Source organism: Dasypus novemcinctus, chromosome 7, assembly GCF_030445035.2.
Source record: "Dasypus novemcinctus isolate mDasNov1 chromosome 7, mDasNov1.1.hap2, whole genome shotgun sequence".
NCBI lineage: Eukaryota > Metazoa > Chordata > Mammalia > Cingulata > Dasypodidae > Dasypus > Dasypus novemcinctus.
The window spans coordinates 83687952-83708491 of record NC_080679.1 but is presented as its reverse complement, the minus strand read 5'-3'; the positions used below and the strand labels follow the sequence as shown (position 1 = coordinate 83708491).

Genomic DNA, 20540 nt, shown 5'->3' with positions numbered 1-20540 from the left:
GTGCATGAATTTTATAATGTTACAAAAATGCAGAGAATTTTACAAAAACATAGTAGAGATGTGAGGTCTCTAGATACTCAAATGTGGTCAATTGAACCTATAGGGAAGTGGTGTAATTTTTGTAAGCTGCAGAAACAGGATACAAAATAGGCCATGTGGATTAAGTCTAGAATGAAAGTTCCACAGCTCTTTTATAAGGCATTCTTTTGTTATCAATTCAACCAAAACCTCTAAGTCCTTATTTATAAGGCGGTATGCAGATTCTAAATTTATTTTATTTTAGTGAGCAAACTATACCCTCCCTGTCAAATATGTAATGCAGCCATCTGAGATATATATTATAGTCCAAAGTCAACAAGTTCCCATGATATAAGGGAACGTATGCACACATAAATACACATATACATACATGCATATGTATGCAAATGCATATATAATATTATTTTTCGTATATATGCTATGAAGCTTGTTATGGTATCAAAGAAGTTATTATATGTGAAATTATTTTGTAAACTAGACAATGCTTTTTATGTATATAAGATAGTATTAATAATAAAGAAGTTTATGCAATAGAGACAGTCTGTTCACAGTCTCCTGTTCTTATGTAAAGAAATAGATAAGTTTGTTCTTTGTCATTTATTCTTTCTATCTTGATGAACCTTGTTTTCCTATCACTTGCCTGACCTTAACAATGGTTCTATCACATCTACCAGGTATTAGTCTCCCACCCCATTTCCTTACCTTATTATTTCCATCGCTACCTATAAAGTCATAGAATTTTACAACTGGGAGAAATATGAGATGTTATCTAGTCCAATGCACTCATTGCATGCATGAGAAAACAGACCAAAGAATCTAAGTGTCATTTTCAAGATCACACGGATATTGTGCATGAGCACTTGGACTTGGATCCAGATTTGGTGCTTTAGTCTAGTGCTTTACACTGATCCTCCTATAACGTAAGCTCTTTTATCCTGTACTTCCATACTCAGCTGCCTCAACATTAGAATTCTATAAAACTTCAATTTCCTGCTTCACTCTGGCAAATTTCCAATCTTTCTTCCTTTATCTGCTTAACTTCCCTAACTGTCCAATATCCTTGGAAAAATACTAGAGCTAAAGCAAAAATATTTTCCATCAGTATATAAAAGAAAGGTACAAGAGGTTAATGATATATATGAGAGGAAGGAAACTGTTTATTGAGCACATGCTGGATGCCAAGCACAGCGCTAGGTGTTTTCAAATGACTTCATTTGACCTTCACAACTCTGAAAGATGGGTATTATTATATCTGTTTCAATAATAGAAAACAAAGACTGGGATTGCTTACGAGATTAGTCCAGAGGCCACATTATAAGTAAGCACTGGCAACCAACTCAAATCCAGGTCCACCTGGCTCTAACACCCATGTTCTTTCACTAAAACCTGCTACAGAAAGTAGCCCTCTTGGGCAAGAAACAGCTAGTGGGTTATTTATTGAATGTCCACCATGTAAAGTACAGTGGGAGGTACCAAAGAAAACTGGAAAATAGCCCCTGCCATCGAATAATTTCTAATGGATTTGAAAACAATGAGCAGCAAGAAAATGCTTAACGCTTAACCATGTTTTATTCACAAATGCATATGGAGTTAAGAGAAGAATGATCAGTGTGGACTGAGTATCATGTTAGTGGATGTGAAGCAGGGTTGGACCTTGAAGAATATGAAGAACTGAGATGAGGTGAGTTGAGACAGAACACTCTAGATAAGAATGATGAGAACAGTGAACAGAGGAACATTTCCCTATACGCATACATAAAGATGTTTGTGTGGTACAGTGTCAAGGGTGTTGATATGTTTAATGCTGGCTTATTAAGAAATAGTGGATAATAAGATGATATTGGAAGGAGGGGATCAGATAGGGAGTCTTGGAAATCAGGTAAAAGAGTTTTTAATAAAAAATATAGACAACTGATGTTTTAGAAAGGTAAAAGCATATTGAGTGCAGTATTTTTAATACTGGCTATAGGATTTAAAAAAGGGATACCTTGAAAAATAAAGAAGATATCTTTATATCAAGTTTTTTTAATAAGAAATAATGGAAAAGTAAGCTGAACTGGCTAGAAGGTCTTTGAAATTTGGAAGACCACTGCTAGAGGTAACAAGACAGAAAGGGCTTGTTAGCACTTTCAGTAAACTGGGGGAAAAGAAGATGATTGTGTTTATGTAATCCTTGGGGCAATGATATGTAACATTTGAAAATATAGAGTTGGAATGTGGTTTGTGCCACTTGAGTAGATAATTTCTAAAGTTGTTGACTACATAAAAGCACATGGTTTTTAAACGTAACATTTTGTGTGATCCATGTATCTTTAAAGAAAAAAGATAACAAAACTTAAAAAAATAAAAAAAAATAAAAAAGCACATGGTGAAAAATCTTAGCCTCAACTGGCATAAGAAGAGAAGTCCAAAAAGGAGGAAGAAAAGGAGTGGTTGGAAAAGAGCAAAGAACAACCAGAAAAAAATTAATATTGCAGATGTCAAAGATAAAGAAAATCTCAAGGATACTGGTGGGTGTTTTGTTGATTCAAGTACTGCAGAGTATTTGAAATCACTTACTGGGTAGACATTTATGCAATTATCTGCCCTGTATTCTCTTCCCCCTTCTGTTGGAAATTGCTCCCCAACCTACATGATTTCCTCAGGGACTATATGTTTTCACATGACCCCTCCCACTGCCACAGCTGATTGAACATCTGACCCAAGCAAAGCTGAGTCCTTTTCTTCAATTCGAACTAGGAAAAAGATCCAGTCTTTTTCCAGTGAGAGGTTATAAGATGTAAAACCGGTGAGCATTAGGTGAGCATGTTTCCTTACCCAGAAACTTATTTCAGGCGACATCAAAATCCGTGGTTAAAGCAGCTTCTGAAGCCCAATTGCAATATTAGCTATTGCATGGTTTAACTTTGGATTCCATGAGTCTTTTTTTTTTTTTTTTTTTTTTGGCACCTAAGCTAGTTTGAGTTGAGTTTCTCTCTTGTACCAAAAAGCTCTTGATTAATAAATTATGTAAATGTTTTTCTTATTCATCAATCCATTTAAATTTCTTCATAAAGATTTAGGAGAAAATGCCCATGTTGACTAATGCACATGCACACACACACACACACACATGCTCAAGTAATATGAACTGAAAGTGTAGTTAAATTATAAGGGCATTTTTATGAACAATTTATTTTTTTATATGCACACCACTGAAGCATTTTATTAGGTAATTTAATGTGAAACAATGGTGCCCCCTTTTGTACAGAATTCAGTCCTTGAGTCATCCCTTCAAAGGACATGATTTCTTCATGGGCTGTGTGTGGGCTAGAACTGCATGTTTATGGAGCCAAAATTAGTTCTCATGGTTTCTTTGGATCCATATTCCTAGCAAGAACAATAGTAACAATTTTAACAAGTCTATACCTGGCAAGAGACCAGGGTCAGTCAACACTGATATTGGCCCAAATAATCAACACTTTCATCAGCTAAATTTCAGACCTAATCTCTGTAATTCCCTGTAATATTCCTACAGATGTTTCTTCCTCTAAAGAAAGAGAACACTGTTTTAGGAGTCAACACAGCACACAATGATTTTAAAAAAATATATCTGTCTCCCTCACCACCTGCCAAAGGAAATGAGTAAACTTCAAATAAACTTACCAGGTTTCCTACGGTTAAAACACAGCTGAATTGCTCAGTCATGGGATAGTGCTCCATGGCCATAAAGAGAGTATTTAAAACAATGCAAATGGTGATGGCAAGATCAACAAATGGGTCCATAACAATTAAATTCACAAGATGTTTTACTTTTAACCATGTGTCACAGCAGTCCCAGATCAAGAATACATTGGCAAATCTATACCAACACGGTGGACATTTCTGTCTGGATTCTTCAAGTTCTGGGGAGACAACAAAGAGTAAGAGCAGTAGTAACTCTAAAAATGAGTTGTTGCTAATAAATTATACATTCATTATTTGGCCAAATTAGTTATTACATGTGGAGATAGAAATGTTAGGTTAAAATACTTGAAAAAATCTCATTAAAGATTTTCACAATATGCTCATTGAAAATGTCAAGTAAATAGATTTTCTTTTAAAAAAATCAGCATGCTTATATAGCACCTTTCTCTTAGAAGTTCATGTGCTTTTTTGATATTTATCAATTCATTACATAATTAAAAGTACATGATTCAGGAATCAGAATGTGCTCAGACTTACTGGTTTGGTTTTTTTTTTAAAGATTTATTTATTTCTCTCCCCTTCCCCCCCCCCCCCCCCTTTCTGTTCTCCGTGTCTATTTGCTGCGTCTTCTTCTTTGTCCACTTCTGTTGTTTTCAGCGGCATAGGAATCTGTTTCTTTTTGTTACACCATCTTGCTGCGTCAGCTCTCCGTGTGTGCGGTGCCATTCCTGGGCAGGCTGCACTTTCTTTCACGCTGGGCGGCTCTCCTTATGGGGCGCACTCCTTCCGCTTGGGGCTCCCCAACGCGGGGGACACCCCTGCATGGCAGGGCACTCCTTGCACACATCAGCACTGCGCATGGGCCAGCTGCACACGGGTCAAGGAGGCCCAGGGTTTGAACCACGGACCTCCCATGTGGTAGACGCCCTAACCACTGGGTCAAGTCCGTTCCCCTAGACTTTCATTTTAAATTAAATACAGAAAATATTTTTAATTTAATATTTTGCCTCAAAACCACAATATAGTGGTTGATAAAATTGCTCTATTCTCTTTATCAAAACAGATTGTTTAATAAGCTTTACAGAAATACTAGATTTGTTATATAATTATTATTTCTTTTGGAAGTATCCTTTAAATATATCATCTACAGCTATGTTCTTTATTAATATGTGTGATCCTTCTCTCCTGATTATCTCCACATCAACACAGATCTTATACACAATGAGAATGTAGTGTGTCATATTTTGGTATAGATTCTAACCCAAACCTACATCTATGATTCATATATACATATATATTTTAGAATTTTAGTATAAGACATATAAAAGTTACTAGTAATCTCAGTGGTGGAGCCTGTTATATAATAATTATTATATTACTGTTTGCCTATCCAATACACTAACAGGACAAGATACAAAATGTAACTGATTTTCTCTGAAGAACATGTTAGAATTCACTTAGAAATTTGACTTATAAAATTTCAACAGTAATTCAGTTTCCCTCCAAACTTCAAGGAGTGAAGATTTGTTTAATGAATACATAGGAGACTAATAGTTGAAGCCCATTCTTGTATGTCAAAAGCAACAAGCATTTGTGCCAGCTGTCCTATGGAAGAATGTAATGCTTGCTGTACATGTGGAACATGGAGGAAGGAAGATCTTTTAGAATACCTTTGGGAGTGGAGCACAGGATTTTATTTATCCTGTTTATTCATTTCTTTCTCCCACCCTCATCACCACTCCTGTGCCTGGAGAACCTAGATTAAAGACTGAAAGCAATATTCCTTCTGCTTCCACATGCCAGGACTTAAAAGGAATGTGCTTACTCAAATGCATAAGAATAATGAAACCTAAAGATAAATTCTCACCAATGCAATATTAAGTGGTGGAATATGGTTCTACAGACAATGTATGGACCTGAATCAAGAAGAAGTAAGCCAATATTAATTTCTGTAGTCAATATGATAAAATTCTGTATGACAATACTTAGGTTTATTATATACTTCTAATTTTGGGTCTGAATTGTAAGATTGCTTTCACATTCCTGTGAAACATTTTCCTCAGATAATTGACTTGGGTGATTCTAAAAAAGGAAGAATAGTTCCGAGAAAATTCACTTTAGTAATGCAATAATAGAAAGCTGACTATTCCATGACCTGCAACTTACCCTCCATTGTATTGGTCAGGATGCTGGCTATACTCATGGCTCTTTGCCTTCCAGAGGAATCTTCTAGCATCTCCATTGAAATCTGGTAAGAACTTAGCCTTCTCTTTCTAACTTCTGTTTCAGTGGTGGTACCCTGCAAATCAAATACTGATGGCTCAAACCACCCTTTTCAACAAATAGTTCAACACCACACACCATCTTTGGAAAATCATGCTTCATGCAATTTTTCTAGGTTACAGTTTTTAAGTAATAATAAAATATTGATTCTACTGTTAATTATAAACCCTTTTGGAAAAAAAAATCACAGATGATACCCTTTAACAAGGATTCACTTGTTGGATTCAATTTTATAGGGCAATTATATGGAAATATTTTTATTAACCTGTCAGAATTTTCAGGGAAAGGTTTCCTAAGCATGCAGCAGTCATGTATTGCTTTATTCCACTCAAATAAAATTATTTTGTTACCTAATGATTAATAATTGTATTACTCTCTCAAAACAAAAATATTAAAAATATGAGTTATTTTCTTTGAGGCTATTATTGAAAATACTGATATATATGGCCCCAAATTTTCCATGCACAAACACAGATGTACAATGAAATGTGTGTGCTTTCCAGAGATTTCTTTAATTATTTCTATATGTTATCCTATAACAAACTGCATTTTATTTTAGAGCCATTTTTAAATAGCATTTTAATTATAGACAGTTGCACGAAAATTGTCTATCAGTATATAGGCAGTTGCAAGATTTAGTTTAAGTATATGAAATTATATAGAATATGAATAATTATGCAATTATGGGTTAGCACATATTTATAATAAAGATTTGGTTGTCAAAGTGCCAATAGTTTTGTGTTAGCAGGTCTACTGAATTTGTAGATATGTATTTCATCTCAGACTCTAAAATATGGGCCCTTTGAACCTAAAGACTTGAAAGCCACAGGACCTGCACAATTCAAGGGGCTCTAAAGACCATTATTTTCTACTTGATTAATTCTGTGTTAATTTTAAGGACTTGCATTTTTGGGAAACCAGGTAGTGTCTAACAGGCTAAACCGCCCAGGCCTTGACTATTTTAAATTGGTGTATAATGTCAGTGGTAGCTAGTTTATCTATTATCACCTCTGGTGGAAGTTGTCCAGTAGGTGATGTCAGGGCTGACGGTCCACCCACCAAGGAAACCACACCATTGCAATCCACAGTGCTGTGCATCTTCCCATTTGCTGGAAGCCCTGGCACCATCCTGGATGACATACTGGCCTGACTAACGTTACTGTTGCGTCGCTCTCCGTGTCTGTGTGGCACAAACAGTGAGTCTCTCCTGCTCTCGCTGTCTTCAAACGTGCTGTGCTCATCATCAGCAAAGTCATTTTCCGAACCAACATCCTTTGCTCGCCCTCTGAAGCTGAAAATGCTTGTTTTGCTATTGCGCCTTGGGGAAAACAAGGAGCCACGTATGCTCAACAGCGACTGAGGAAAGAGCAGGGAAGAAAGGAATAGAGGGTGGAAATAAAATTATTTAATAACAGTCTTAACATTGCAGAATCGATTTATTTTTGAGTTATTATAGACTTGTTCTTAAACATGCGTAATCAAGTTTGTAGAGAATACATATGTTTTGGTATTTTTATTAAAGATCACAACTGAAATTTAAGTATAAAGAGTTTTTCTGTCTAACAATCTGATTTGCAGTTTACTAAGTGGGCAATCACTTTGTTTAATTTTCACATACTACTGTGAAGTGGATTATATCATCATAACGTTATAGGTGAGGAAACTTTGGAGAGGATAAATGATATTTTTGGGTGGGGGTGGTATTTATACAACTAGTAGGTGGCTTCTACTTCTAAATGCTATGATCTGAAGGGCATTGTACCAAATATTTTGCTTTTGGATAATGATTCTTTTAAAACTCATAATTTCTTCATTCTCTTTTTCTTTTGTATTCTAAAAGGAAATTAGTTTAGCCTTTCTCTGTACCTTTTTGTCCATCCCCACATTAGAATAAAGGTCATGAAACTTACCTTTGGCCAGAAAAACGATGCTGTCCTCCAAATTTGCTAATAATGTCCAAAATGGCTACTAATAGTTCACCTTATTTGAAAGAATATATGTCATAGAAACACAACAGAAAAGATTCCTAAATTATCATATACTTTGTTATTCTTATTTAAAATTTAACCCTATCTCTTACCAAAGAGGGTAATATAGAAGATTATTATCTTTCTGATCTCACTTAAATTATATTACAAGGAACTGGATGAGTCAAAAAAACTTGTGTTACTTATGTTCACAAATAAACTCTGGTACTGCAAAGTGGGTACTTAGCATGAAATTCCTTCTTTTTCCCTTTATGAATGGATTTTAAACTAGCAGCACCAAATAAGTTTGTGTTTATTCTAACCTTGTGATAGTTTCCATAAACATCTCTATTCAGGTGCAGACTCTTTAGTTCACAGTGACATCCTGGTTGGTTCCCCTGCTTGGTCTCTCATTCTTTCTCCTACCTCTCTTTTCATAGGCAAAGTAGAAAGAGCAAATTTGCAGATATAGAAAGCAGATTAGTGGTTACTGGGGGAGGGGGGCAAGGGGGGAAGAGGTAGTGTTTGCTTATAATATAGATATATAGAATATATATATATATAGTAACATATACTATATGCTAGCAGCAACCATGCCCTTTCCTTACTTCCTCCAAACTTCAGGGTAAAACAAACTAATTTTAGTGAGGTCAAAAAAAATATTGGAAGGGCTCTCTCAAATTTATTTTTGGTCTCCTTGCCTAATTAGGTACATGCTGGCTTTCTTAGGACTTATTTTTAGCCTTATTTTTAAATTTTTAAGGTTTTTCCCAGACTGCCAAGTACCAGATTAATCTCTGTTGCCCCTTGTCTCAGTGATATTCTGGAAATACATTATTCAATAGGAAATGTGCTGTTGCTGCAGATTGGGTTAGATTCTCCACAGGACCTCTACTGGCTGTCCAGCTTGTCCGACCTGAGGCTATATCTAAGGGATATTCAATTCAAGCAGCATGTTGTATTTACCCAATGCCAGACCATAGTTAGGCTGATTTTCTAGCCATCTGGAGAATGATCAGCTGATCGTTTTTCAAAGTGATCAAGAGATCAAGCCCTGGAAGACATTAAGTCAGCCCATTAATAAAGAATGCTAATGTTAAAAAATTTCCTCCTACAATCTAAATTAGCAGTATAATATTGGTTATATTCAGAACTTGTATTTTGAAACTTTAGCATACATCCTGAATTCACTCTGAAGCTTAAAAATACTTATTTTTTTAGGATCCCCTTTTTTGGAGTTGGGGTGCAGGGGGTAGGACTCTGGAATCTGAATCTTCAAACAACATTCCAGGTCACTAATATGCAGGTGAATCTCACCCTAACCTAGAGAACTTGGCCTAGGATGTTTTTATGTAACCATCTTCATATACTATTGTTCTGAAACAGTTGTTGGAAACTGAAAATCTGTCTTGGCAATATTGGATGGGAGCATGTGCCTGCATCTACAAGGTATCTGGTACATGCCTTTAATTCACATGTTTTTATATTGGGGTGTTTTCAAAGGCGTTCCAGATCTTTGAGTTTATTTGAAACTTCTATTCACTCTCTGGAAAGTATAATAATGGGTGTGAGCACAGCTTTCAAGGCAACAGAGACTGAAAAAGAAGATAACGAAAATAGTATTCTGAGAAAATAAACCAAAAATAACACCAAAAAAGATGCAAGAAAGTGGAGGGAATACCCACAGCTGTGGCAGCTCTTTTCCCAGGCAAAATAAGCTTTTATGCTCTAAGACCAAAAAGTCATCTTTCCTTGCTTCAGACAAGTCACAACATAAATCCCACGTTTTGTTTTTTTCTATTTGTTTGGATAGATAGCATTGATGTTCGAAGTTAAATATGGATTTTTTTTTCTTAATTGCTAGTAACAAAAGGGAAAATAGAAGAAATTATGTTTGTAAGATGCAATGCTGAATGTAGGTAGTGAACTCAAAGTGAATTGGGAAAAGTCAAGATGGAAGACAACACAGTGGATTTGATGATGTTCTGGAAGAAACATACAGTGATCAATTGCTGGAAATATTCAGCATTTCAAATTAAAAGTATGTGCCTTATTAATGTCCTCAACAAATCAACGACAGCTAAGAAGCTCAGGTTTAAAATAAATTGTCTCAATATGTACAAACAAAATCTTTGGAGACAGAAAAAGGAGTTAATCACTGTTCACTGTCCACCTTTAAATACTCTTTCATTTTGTACTATGAACAAATACTTTAAATAAGTATTTTATTTATGAAATAAATTTATGTAATACATGCAAAATAACATTTTAAATTTATGCTGGTAGAGGGCAGGATAATCATTATTTATGCTCTCTCTGCTCTAATATTTTAGAAGATGCACCCTATCCATCTTATGCATCCTGGCCCCAACATTCTCACTGATTTTCCTTCCTACTGCATAGAGTTCTTTTCTGTTTGAAAAATTAGACATTGTAAACTGCTTCTGGCATATTTCTGCTTATGAATTGTGCTAATATTCTCTGCCTATCTTTACTATGAAATGTTAGTATCAACTATAACAGGCTACTTCTTTAATTTTTAAATCTTTCTCTCTCACTCTCCCTTTCCCTCTCCCTCTCCCTCTCTTTCATTCTATCCCTTCATCCTTCTTTCTAAAAATTCCAGAAGAACTATATAATATACATATAATATATGTATAAACTGATTCTGTTTTTAGTATTAAAACTGTAGTAAACTAACTTCCCTCAGCTATTGCCTCTTTGCCTCACTTGGCTCCAGGAACACAGGCATCCTTGTAGCTTCTTGAGCATTGTAGGCATATTACCATGTATATGGATTGAATCATGTACCCACAAAGGCATGTTTAAGTCCTAAGCCCTGGTTTTGTGGATGTGAACCTATTTGGGAATAGGGTCTTTGATGATGTTATTAAGGTGAGGCCAAATTGAATCAGGATGGGCCTTAATCAAATATTACTCTAATCCTTATAAGCAGAGGGAATTTGGACAGTGAAAGAGGCAGAAGGAGACAGATGACCATGTGACAGCAACAGAGATTGAAATCTAGATAGCTGGTAAGTTACTACCAGAACTCTACAGATTTCAGAGAAAGCATGATCTTAATGATGCCTTGATTTTGGAATTCTAGGCTTCAAAACTGTGACATAATACATTCCTATTGTTTAACTTGAACAGTATGTGGAATCTGTTACAGCAGCTCTGGTAAACTCAGATAACATGTGAAGGACTTTGCACTTGCTCTTTCTTCAGCCTTGAATGCCTTCCCTGATATAGCCTCTTCCCTCACCTCCTCTAAATCTTTGCTCAAATGTCTCCTTCACAGAGAAGCCTTCCCAAATCACCATATTTAAAATTTTACCTCTGACTAACACTCCTGACCCCCCTTTCCTGCTTTGCTTTTTCCCAAAGCACTTACCAACTTCTAATATAGTCTGTAAGTTATTTATTTTGTTTATTGTCTGTCTCCTCCTTTATAATATCCATGAGGTTATGAAATCATATCTCTATTGTTCATTGTGATATTCTCAGTATCTAGAACTGTTCCTGCCACAGATTAAGTGATTAACAAATATTTGTTGATTGAATAAATCCAAAAATTGAGCACAATGATGTAAATAATGCTATTTTCAGAGAAATATAAATACATTAAATAACTGTTGCTACATATGCATATACATTTGAGAGTAACTGAAACTGCTCAAAGGTTTTTCCTCATTTGGGATTTGTTCACCAATTGTAATTTAATGAGGGTCTTACCACCTGTATTCATTAGACAGTCTTTCTCTTTATCACTAATCACCCCAATAAGTCTCTAATGTAGGCATTATTAAATCCATTTCATAGAATTTTATAAAGTACAAGTGACTTGATCAAGGTCAAGAGCTAGTTTGGAGTTGAGCTACGGAAACAAGTCTTTGTGACATCATTCCTTATATCATAACATTAGTGACTCCTCCAATGCTTAATATGCCAAAATATCAAGGTTGAGATTAAGCAAAAAAATAAATTCTAGTCTGAGAAACCAACTTGCTCTACAAAGCTTCAATTTAATCCCAATGTAGTGCACTGATTTAATACCATATTTTGAGACTTCCAGGAAGATACAGGATTAGAGAAACACAGGAATCATTTGTCTCCCAGAAAAATAGCTAGAGGACAGGCAGAAATGACCTGGGAAAAAATGTTAGGACATCAGAGGAAAAGAAAAGGGCAAAGAAAAGGGAAAAATAGCTCAAAGGGAAAACTCTGTGAGTAAAAGCTGCAGCTGCAGCTGCAGATGCCAGTGCCCATTCCCCCACCTTCAGAACAGAGAGCTTTGAGCCTTCTGGCCAAAGGTGACAAACAGAGAGGCCACAGGGGTCCACTTCCCCAGGAAAGAGAAGAGAGTGGATCACAGTCTAAGGATGATTCAGCTTTTGTCCAACAAATTTGGTTCTTTGTGACCCATGGGCCCTTCTAGGCCCAGTGGGGATGCACCATTGTTTGTCCAGGGACCAGCTGGGGACTAAAGAGATCCAGCCCTCTCAAACATCCTTCCTACTGATCAGGACTACTGTTGAGGACACAGAGGGGAGGGGAATTATTTCCTACCTGGGAAAAGAGAGGGTGCTGCCAGCAAAGGGAGGAGAACAGCTTCTGAGAAAGTTTGATTTACAATGCTCAGAAAAGCCCTGAGGCAGGATCTTCTGTCACATTTTACTGGTCAGGGTTACAGTGAACACATTCCAACCAGGGTTTGAGCAGAGAGGTCTGCTGAGGAGCACCATATACTGGCAGACCAAAGAAGTGCATACAAGGAAAATAAAAGTGAATAAATGAAAGAGGCTTTATTGGGCCTTTACAACCTCCCTGCCCAAGGGTTCATGACCTGGATTTTCCAACTAAACAGGGACAATCCTAAAGAGCTAGAACAGATTGAACCAAGAATCAAAGAACAGCAGTAACACACAGCCTCCTGCCACTAAATCCTGAAGCAAGAGAGAGGAATTTGGCATCAGAATAAACTTACCGTCATAATCAGATACCTAGACATCAGCAAAAAATTGCAAGCCATATTAAGAAAAGGGATTATACGGTCCAAGCAAGGAATATATCCAAGCCCCAGATGAGACACAGGATTTGAAACTAATCAATGAGTTTCATATAAATTTCCTAAATTAAATCAGTGAATTGAAAGACAATATGGCTAAAGAGATAAAGGACATCAAGAAGACACTGGGAGTAGCTCAGTGTAGTTCAGTGGTTAAGCACCTGCATCACATTAACAAGGTTCTGGGTTCAATCCCTGGTACCTCCAATAAATAAATAAATCATAATTTTAAAAAAAGAAGAGACTGGTCGAGCATGAAGAGGAATTTGAGAATCTGAATAGAAAAAATAACAGAGCTTATGGGAATGAAAAACATAATAGATGAGATTAAAAACACAGTAGAAGCATATAACAGCAGACTTGAAATCATAGAAGAAAGACTAAGTGATGTTGAAGATAGAACAACTGAAATTGACGTATGAGAAGAACACAGAGAAAAGAATGGAAAAAATTGAGCTGGGAGTTGAATGATAACATGAAAAACAACAACATACATGTCATGGGGCTTCCAGAAAAAGAGAAGGGAAAAGGGACAGAAAGAGTATTTGAGGAAATAATGGCTGAAAATTTCCCAACTCTAATAAAAGAAATGAATTTACAGGTCCAAGAAGCACAGCATATACTCCAATTTGAATATATCTGAATAGACCCACTCCAAGACATAAACTACTCAAAATGTCAAATGCCAAAGATAAAGAGAAAATTCTGAAAGCAGCAAGGGAGAAGCAAACCATCATATACAAGGGATACTCAGTAAGACTTAATGTGGACTTCTCATCAGAAACCTTGGAGGCAAGAAGACAGTGGTATGATAAAATTAGGATACTGAAAGAGAAAAATTGCCAGCTGAGAATTATTTATCCAGCAAAATTGTCCTGCAAATATGAAGGTGAAGTTAAAATATTCACAAATAAACAGAAACTCAGAGAGTTCATTAAAAAATAACCCAGCTTTGCAAGAAGCTCTAAAGGGAGCCTATAGCCTGTAAAGAAAAGACAGGAGCAAGAGGCTTATAGGAGAGTGTAGAAAGGAAGACTATCAGAAAGAATAACCAAAAGAGTAAAATAACAGACAAAAATATGACATATGAAAGTCAAAAAATTTAAAAAATGGAAGTAAATAAAGCTTTACAGCAATATCATTGAATGTGAATGAATTAAACTCCCCAATTAAAGATATAAGCTTACAGAATGGATTAAAAACATGGGCTATCCCATCTACAAGAGACTCACCTGATAACCAGAAATACAAATTGGCTGAAAGTGAAAGGTTGGGAAAAGATATTCCATGCAAACTGTAGCCAAAAAAGAGCAGGAGTAACTATACTAATACTGGACAAAACAGACTTTAAATGCAAAAAAGTTATGAGAGACTCAGACGGCCATTATATATTAATAAAAGGGACAATACACAGGGAAGAAGTACCAGTTACAAATATCTATGCATTTAACCAGGATGTCCCCAAAATACATGGGGCAAACTCTGTCAAAAGAGAGAAATAGAAATTTCTATAATAATAGCTGGAGACTTCAACACACCACTCACATCATTAGGTAGAACAACTAGACCAAAGATCAACAAGGAAAGAGAGAACTTGAACAATATGATAAATGAGCTAGACCTAGTATACACATTCAGAACGTTGTATTCCAACTCAGTAGGTTATACTATCTTTTCAAGTGCTCATGCATATTTCTCCAGGATTGACCACATGTTGGGTCACAAAGCTGGTCTCAGTAAATATAAAAAGATTGAATTATACAAAGCACCTTCTCAGATCACAATGGAATGAAGCTGGAAATCAATTACAGATGAGAAAGAGGAAAATTTTCAAGCGTGTGGACCTTAAACAACACACTCCTAAACAATCAGTGGGTCAAAGAAGAAATTGTAAGAGACATTAGTAAATATCTTGAGACGAACGAAAATAGAACACAACTTATAAAATCTTATGGGATACAATGAAGGCAGTGTTGAGGGGGGAATTTTTAACCCTAAATGCTTATATTTTTAAAAAGAGAGCTCAAATCAAATACCTAAGATAACACTTGGTAAAAGTAGAAAAAGAATAGAAAACCAATCCCAAGAGAAGCAGAAAGAAAGATATAATAGAGATTATAGCAGAAATAAGTGAAATTTAGAAAGAAATAGAGATAATCAACAAAACCAAAATCTGGTTCTTTGAGACAATCAATAAAACTTACAAACCCTTAGCTAGACCAACAAAGATAAAAAGAGAGAAGATGCAAGTAAATCAAATCCAAAATGAAAGGGGCAAAGTTATGGCTGACTTCACAGAAATTAAAAGGATCATAAGAGGATACATTACAATGTATTACTAAAAGAAATCAAAGAAAATCTAAAGAAATGGAAATACATTCCATGCTCCCAGATTGGAAGACTAAATATTGTGAAAATATCAATCTTACCCAAACTGATATATAGATTTAATGCACTACCAATCAAAATTCCAAAAACCTACTTTAAGTAAATAGAAAAGACAATTGCCAAATTTATTTGGAAGGAAAGGGGCTCCTGTATAGCCAAAAAACATCCTAAAAAAGAAGATCAATGTGGGAGGACATTTCTTGACCTTGAAACATACTACAAAGCTAGAGCAGTCAAAATAGCATGGTATTGGAATAAAGATAGATATGTTGATCAGTAGAATAGGGTTGAGAGTCCAGAAATAGACCCTCATCTCTACAGCTAGCTGACTTTTGGCAAAGCTACCAAGCCCACATTACTGGGACAAACAGTCTCTTCAACAAATGGTGCTGGGAGAATTGGATATCCACAGCCAAAAGAATTAAAGGGGCCTCCTATCACCCTATATAAGAAACAACTCAAAATGGATCAAAACCTAAATATAAAAGCCAGGACCATAAAACTTGTAGAAAATAATCTAGGAAAATATCTTCAAGATCTGGTGGTAGGTGGGGTCTCTTAAATCTTACAGTCAAAGCTTGAGCAACCAAAGAAAAAGTAGATAAAGAGGACATCCTCAAAATTAAACACTTTCTCACTTCAAAGGATGTTGGCAAAAGGGTGAAAAGATGCCAACAAAATGTTAGAAAATATTTGGTAATCACATATCCAATAAGGGTTTAAAATCCATGGTATATAAAGAGATCATGCAACTCAATGATAAAAAGACAAATGATCTGATTTAAAAATGGGCAAAGGACTTGAATAGACATTTATCCAAAGAAGAAATACAAATGGCAAAAAAAATACATGAAATAGTGTTCAACATCACTAGTGATTAGGTAAATGCAAATCGAAACTACAATGTGATATCATTTCACAACTATTATAATGGTAACTATTAAAAACACAGAAAACCACAAGTGTTGGAGAGGATATGGAGAGAGAGGGGCACTAATGGTACAGCCACTGTGAAGGACTGTTTGGCAGTTCCTACGGAAGTTGAATATAGATTTGCCACATGACCTGGCAATACTACTACTAGCTATATACCCAGAAGAACTGAGAGTGGTAACATGAACAGACATCTGCACACTGATGTTCACAGCAACATTATTTACAATTGCCAAAAGATGTTAACAACCCAGGTGTCCATCAACCTACGAATGGATAAACAAATTGTGGTGTATGCATATAGTGGAATATTATGTAGCTATAAGAAGAAATGGAGTAGTAGAGCATATGACAACATGGACAAACTTGGAGGATTTTATGTTGAGTGAAGCAAGCGAGATGTAAAATACATACAAATACTGTATGATTGCACTATTATAAACTAAATATCATAATTTATATCTTTACTTTTCAAGATAGCAGTTGGTCACCTTGATACTAACATTATATATAGGAAAACTTTTTATCATGTAACTATGTGTATGTTTATTTTGTCCTAACACAAAAACGTGAGTTTAAGTTACGAATAGACTGTTTTTCTTTTAAAATTTTAGTTTATATATTCAGTATAAATTACAAAATAAACACCCACTGATAACTTGCACATCCTTTTTCTCCCAATCAATAGGTATATATTCACTATACTGAATTTTGTGTTTATTCTTCTTATTTTTTAATTAGTGTACATTCTTTATAAAAAGAATATTGTACTCTTTGGCTGATTTTCAGATTTTTGTTTTAACTTAATTATGTAGATTGTCCCTCAAAGCATTATCTTTAGGATATAATTCTGTTTCACATTAATATAATTAGAAAGAGTTAATAATTAATAGCATATATAGTTCTAATGGATCCAAAGTGTTTAATGCCATAAATGTATTTATCTATTTTATAACTATTTACTCTTTACATTATATAACCCATAATATTTATTAACAAGAAAGAAATAGGACTATTTTTCCCTTCTAGATTTGAGAATTCATTGAAGAATTTGGTAGCTGGCATTAAATCAGAGCAAAAACAGCCTGTCTTCAATTTTGTTCTCATCTCAAACATTTAGGGCATAACTTTACTCTAATGTATCATAGTATGACACAACACAGCAGCATAATGGAGACTGATCATAGTGCAGTGCTTATGTCAAAGGATAAAGGCAAAACCTAAAAAGACATTTCTTTTCAAAATTCATACATATATTACAATCACAACCTCAGATTATAAGGACAGAAACCCAAAAGCAAAAATGTTCACCCGAGATCTCAAAATAGAGAAAGTAAACAAGTAATTGCAAAACTCTCACTGAAGAGAAAACTCTGATAGGTTGCACACATACACACACGAAACAAGCAGATTAAGAAACAGGTTAATCAACTTTCAAAGCTGATTGCCTTAACTTAAAAGTTATTATTTAATACAAGTCTCTTTTAAAGATAACTTAAAATAGAATTTAAATGACTATGTGAAATATTAGTTCCCTTTCTTGGACTTAAATCAGATATTGTAAAAATATACCAAAACAAAATACAACAATTACAAAAGCAATGGCAATAGCAACATGCACCTAAGCAATTGGTAGAAAACCATACCTGATGAGGGGAGCAGAATTTCTTCTCACCAGTCAGTCGGTTGCCATCCATAGAGAAGAGGAAGCTTCTTCTTTTGACACTGTCTTCAGATTCAGATTTGGGAAACCTGTCTCCCTCTCGTTTGTTGTTTCCTTCAAGATGCTCCCTTTGTCTTCTTTTCTTTCTTCGGTTCCTCCACTCCTTAGCACTTTTGGAGCTTAACTTTGATGCTTCTGAAGAACTTTCCAAAAGCTCTCCTAGCCCACCTATTCCACTGAAATCTCTTGAGGCAGCTGATGCTGCTGCAACTGCCTATTGAGGGAAAAAAAAAAAAAAAGCCAGGCACTATTTAGAACATGTAACTTTTAAAACAATTACTTTATGGTACAAATGGTGCCATTTAAGACTATTCTTCATGTTTGAAAATTATGACTTCTGGTCATTGTATTGTGTTTTACCTTAAGAGTTTATTGCTTAGTAATACCCTTAAGCTTTAAGTAGTAAAGTAGTATAAAGATATATGCCAGTTTATGCATTAACACAAATTTCCAGGAAAGTCTTCTTTTTTTTTTTTTTTTTTAACTCTGTTGAGATACAGTTTGGAGGGACAAGTGCTTTCTTAAACATCTTCTATACATTGAAATAAATGTTATCTTAGTGTTGATTGATGGTCTGATTATTATTCCAACTCCATTCATGGACTTGTTCCTCTTAAATGATATTGTTAACAAATGAGTAGCCTTTTTCTTCTCTATATGTGGGGACAAAAGACTTTTCTTTTTATTTTTTTGCAAACTCAAAGCATTCAAAGTTGTTTCCATTTACCTAGAGATGAAAGTAGTGGGAGTGTATTAACTGATTTATTTTTGTCCTTCACTTGAATTACATTTAGTGCTATCATTCATATCCCTATGGTCATGTTAATTTTAGAGAATTTATAGCATAGCATTTTTAGTTTAAAATTTTTATAAATTATTTATTATGTTGTAAATAATAAATGATTATAATATCAATAAATAAATACCTGAAGTAATCATTCAAGGGAGTATGAGAAAATCTTCAAGTATGTTCTTTCCATTTATCAGCCCTAAGCATTAAGTATTTTCAATTTCTGAACCTACCAATTAAACACAGCCATCTCTTAGGTAAAATATGGCAAATGTTTTCTATTTTGCTTTCTACAAATAGTAATTTTATACTAGAAATAATCTAACCATGACTAGAGAGGATGTGAAACAATAATACGTTGCAACATAGCAAAACTGAGTTCTTATTAAGTGCATTCCTGTTTTTAAATGTAACTATAGAAAGGAAATGATGACATCATGAAAATATTGGCTATTTTTTCTATACATGTCATCCTAAATAAAATCAACTATAAATTGCCTGACATTTTGTCCTATCTTCCCCACTAAACTCTAAGATAGGAATTTTGCCATATGTTTGTATGCCCAGTGCTAGTATATCATCTGACATAATAAAAGGCTCAGTGAATGTTTGGTCACAAAGATATTAAAAGTCATCTTACTGTATATGAATTGTCTCAGACATGGGGCACGGGGGCAAAACATGTTTAGCCTTGACTTTTTGAGATCTCTTACAAGACTATGTGTCAGAATAGCCTATATAACCAGTAGAATATTTTAGGAAGAAATGAAGATAAAGTCCGTATATAACACGTTGACAATGCTTTGCACCTAGTATTTTTTCCTTCTATAGGAGAAGCAAACTTTTCTAAGTAGCTTCTATTTTCAAACCTCATGTAGGGGAAATGGACTTGGCCCAGTGGTTAGGGCGTCCGTCTACCACATGGGAGGTCCACGGTTCAAACCCCGGGCCTCCTTGACCCGTGTGGAGCTGGCCCATGCGCAGTGCTGATGCCCGCAAGGGGTGCCCTGCTACGCAGGGGTGTCCCCCGCGTAGGGGTGTCCCCCGCGTAGGGGTGTCCCCCGCGTAGGGGAGCCCCATGGGCAAGGAGTGCGCTCTGCAAGGAGAGCCGCCGAGCAGGAAAGAAAGTGCAGCCTGCCCAGGAATGGCGCCGCCCACCCACACTTCCCTTGCCAGTTGTCAGAAGCAGACAAAGAAACAAGATGCAGCAAATAGACACAGAGAACAAACAGCCGGGGGAGGGGTGGGAGGGGAATTAAATAAATAAATAAATCTTTAAAAAATAAAACCTTTAAAAAAAAAACCTCATGTAGATTTAAAAATATTAATAAAGTTTTAAAACTAAAGGTTCTATGCTATAAATTTGCTAGAATAAACACAACCCCAGGGATGTGAATTATAGTACTATGTATGGTACTAAGTTTAAGTGTTGGGATAAGCAACACATAAAATGCAACACAGATATTTATTTATATTGCTCACTACTTTTCATTATAGAAACTCACATATACAACTAGATCTAAGACGGTATCTATCATGTAAATAAAAGGCTAACTTAGAATTTTAATATTTATAGAATTTGCATATAGATACCCAGATTTTTTAAATTGAATTTTTGATTTTCACTGTATTTTCTCATATCATCCATGATGACAAATGAGAAAATATTAAGGGCTCTTT

At 35.3% G+C, this 20540-nt stretch overlaps 1 protein-coding gene across 11 annotated transcripts in view; it reads right to left on the bottom strand.

Annotated features, from left to right (window-relative positions):
• The window catches only part of SCN3A (sodium voltage-gated channel alpha subunit 3), a 119832-nt gene that overhangs the window by 47798 nt on the left and 51494 nt on the right, over window positions 1-20540 (bottom strand). For 4 of the 11 annotated variants that reach the window (XM_071216346.1, XM_071216349.1, XM_071216345.1 and 1 more), the window contains exons 12-15: window positions 17994-18284; window positions 7144-7344; window positions 5872-6004; window positions 3685-3923 (exon numbers count right to left, since the gene is read on the bottom strand). In XM_071216346.1, coding sequence (XP_071072447.1) covers window positions 3685-3923; window positions 5872-6004; window positions 7144-7344; window positions 17994-18284 — 864 coding nt within the window. Of the gene's footprint in view, window positions 1-3684; window positions 3924-5871; window positions 6005-6996; window positions 7345-17993; window positions 18285-20540 lie in introns of all 11 variants that reach the window. The other 7 variants (XM_071216341.1, XM_071216343.1, XM_071216342.1 and 4 more) reach the window with 3 other exon arrangements.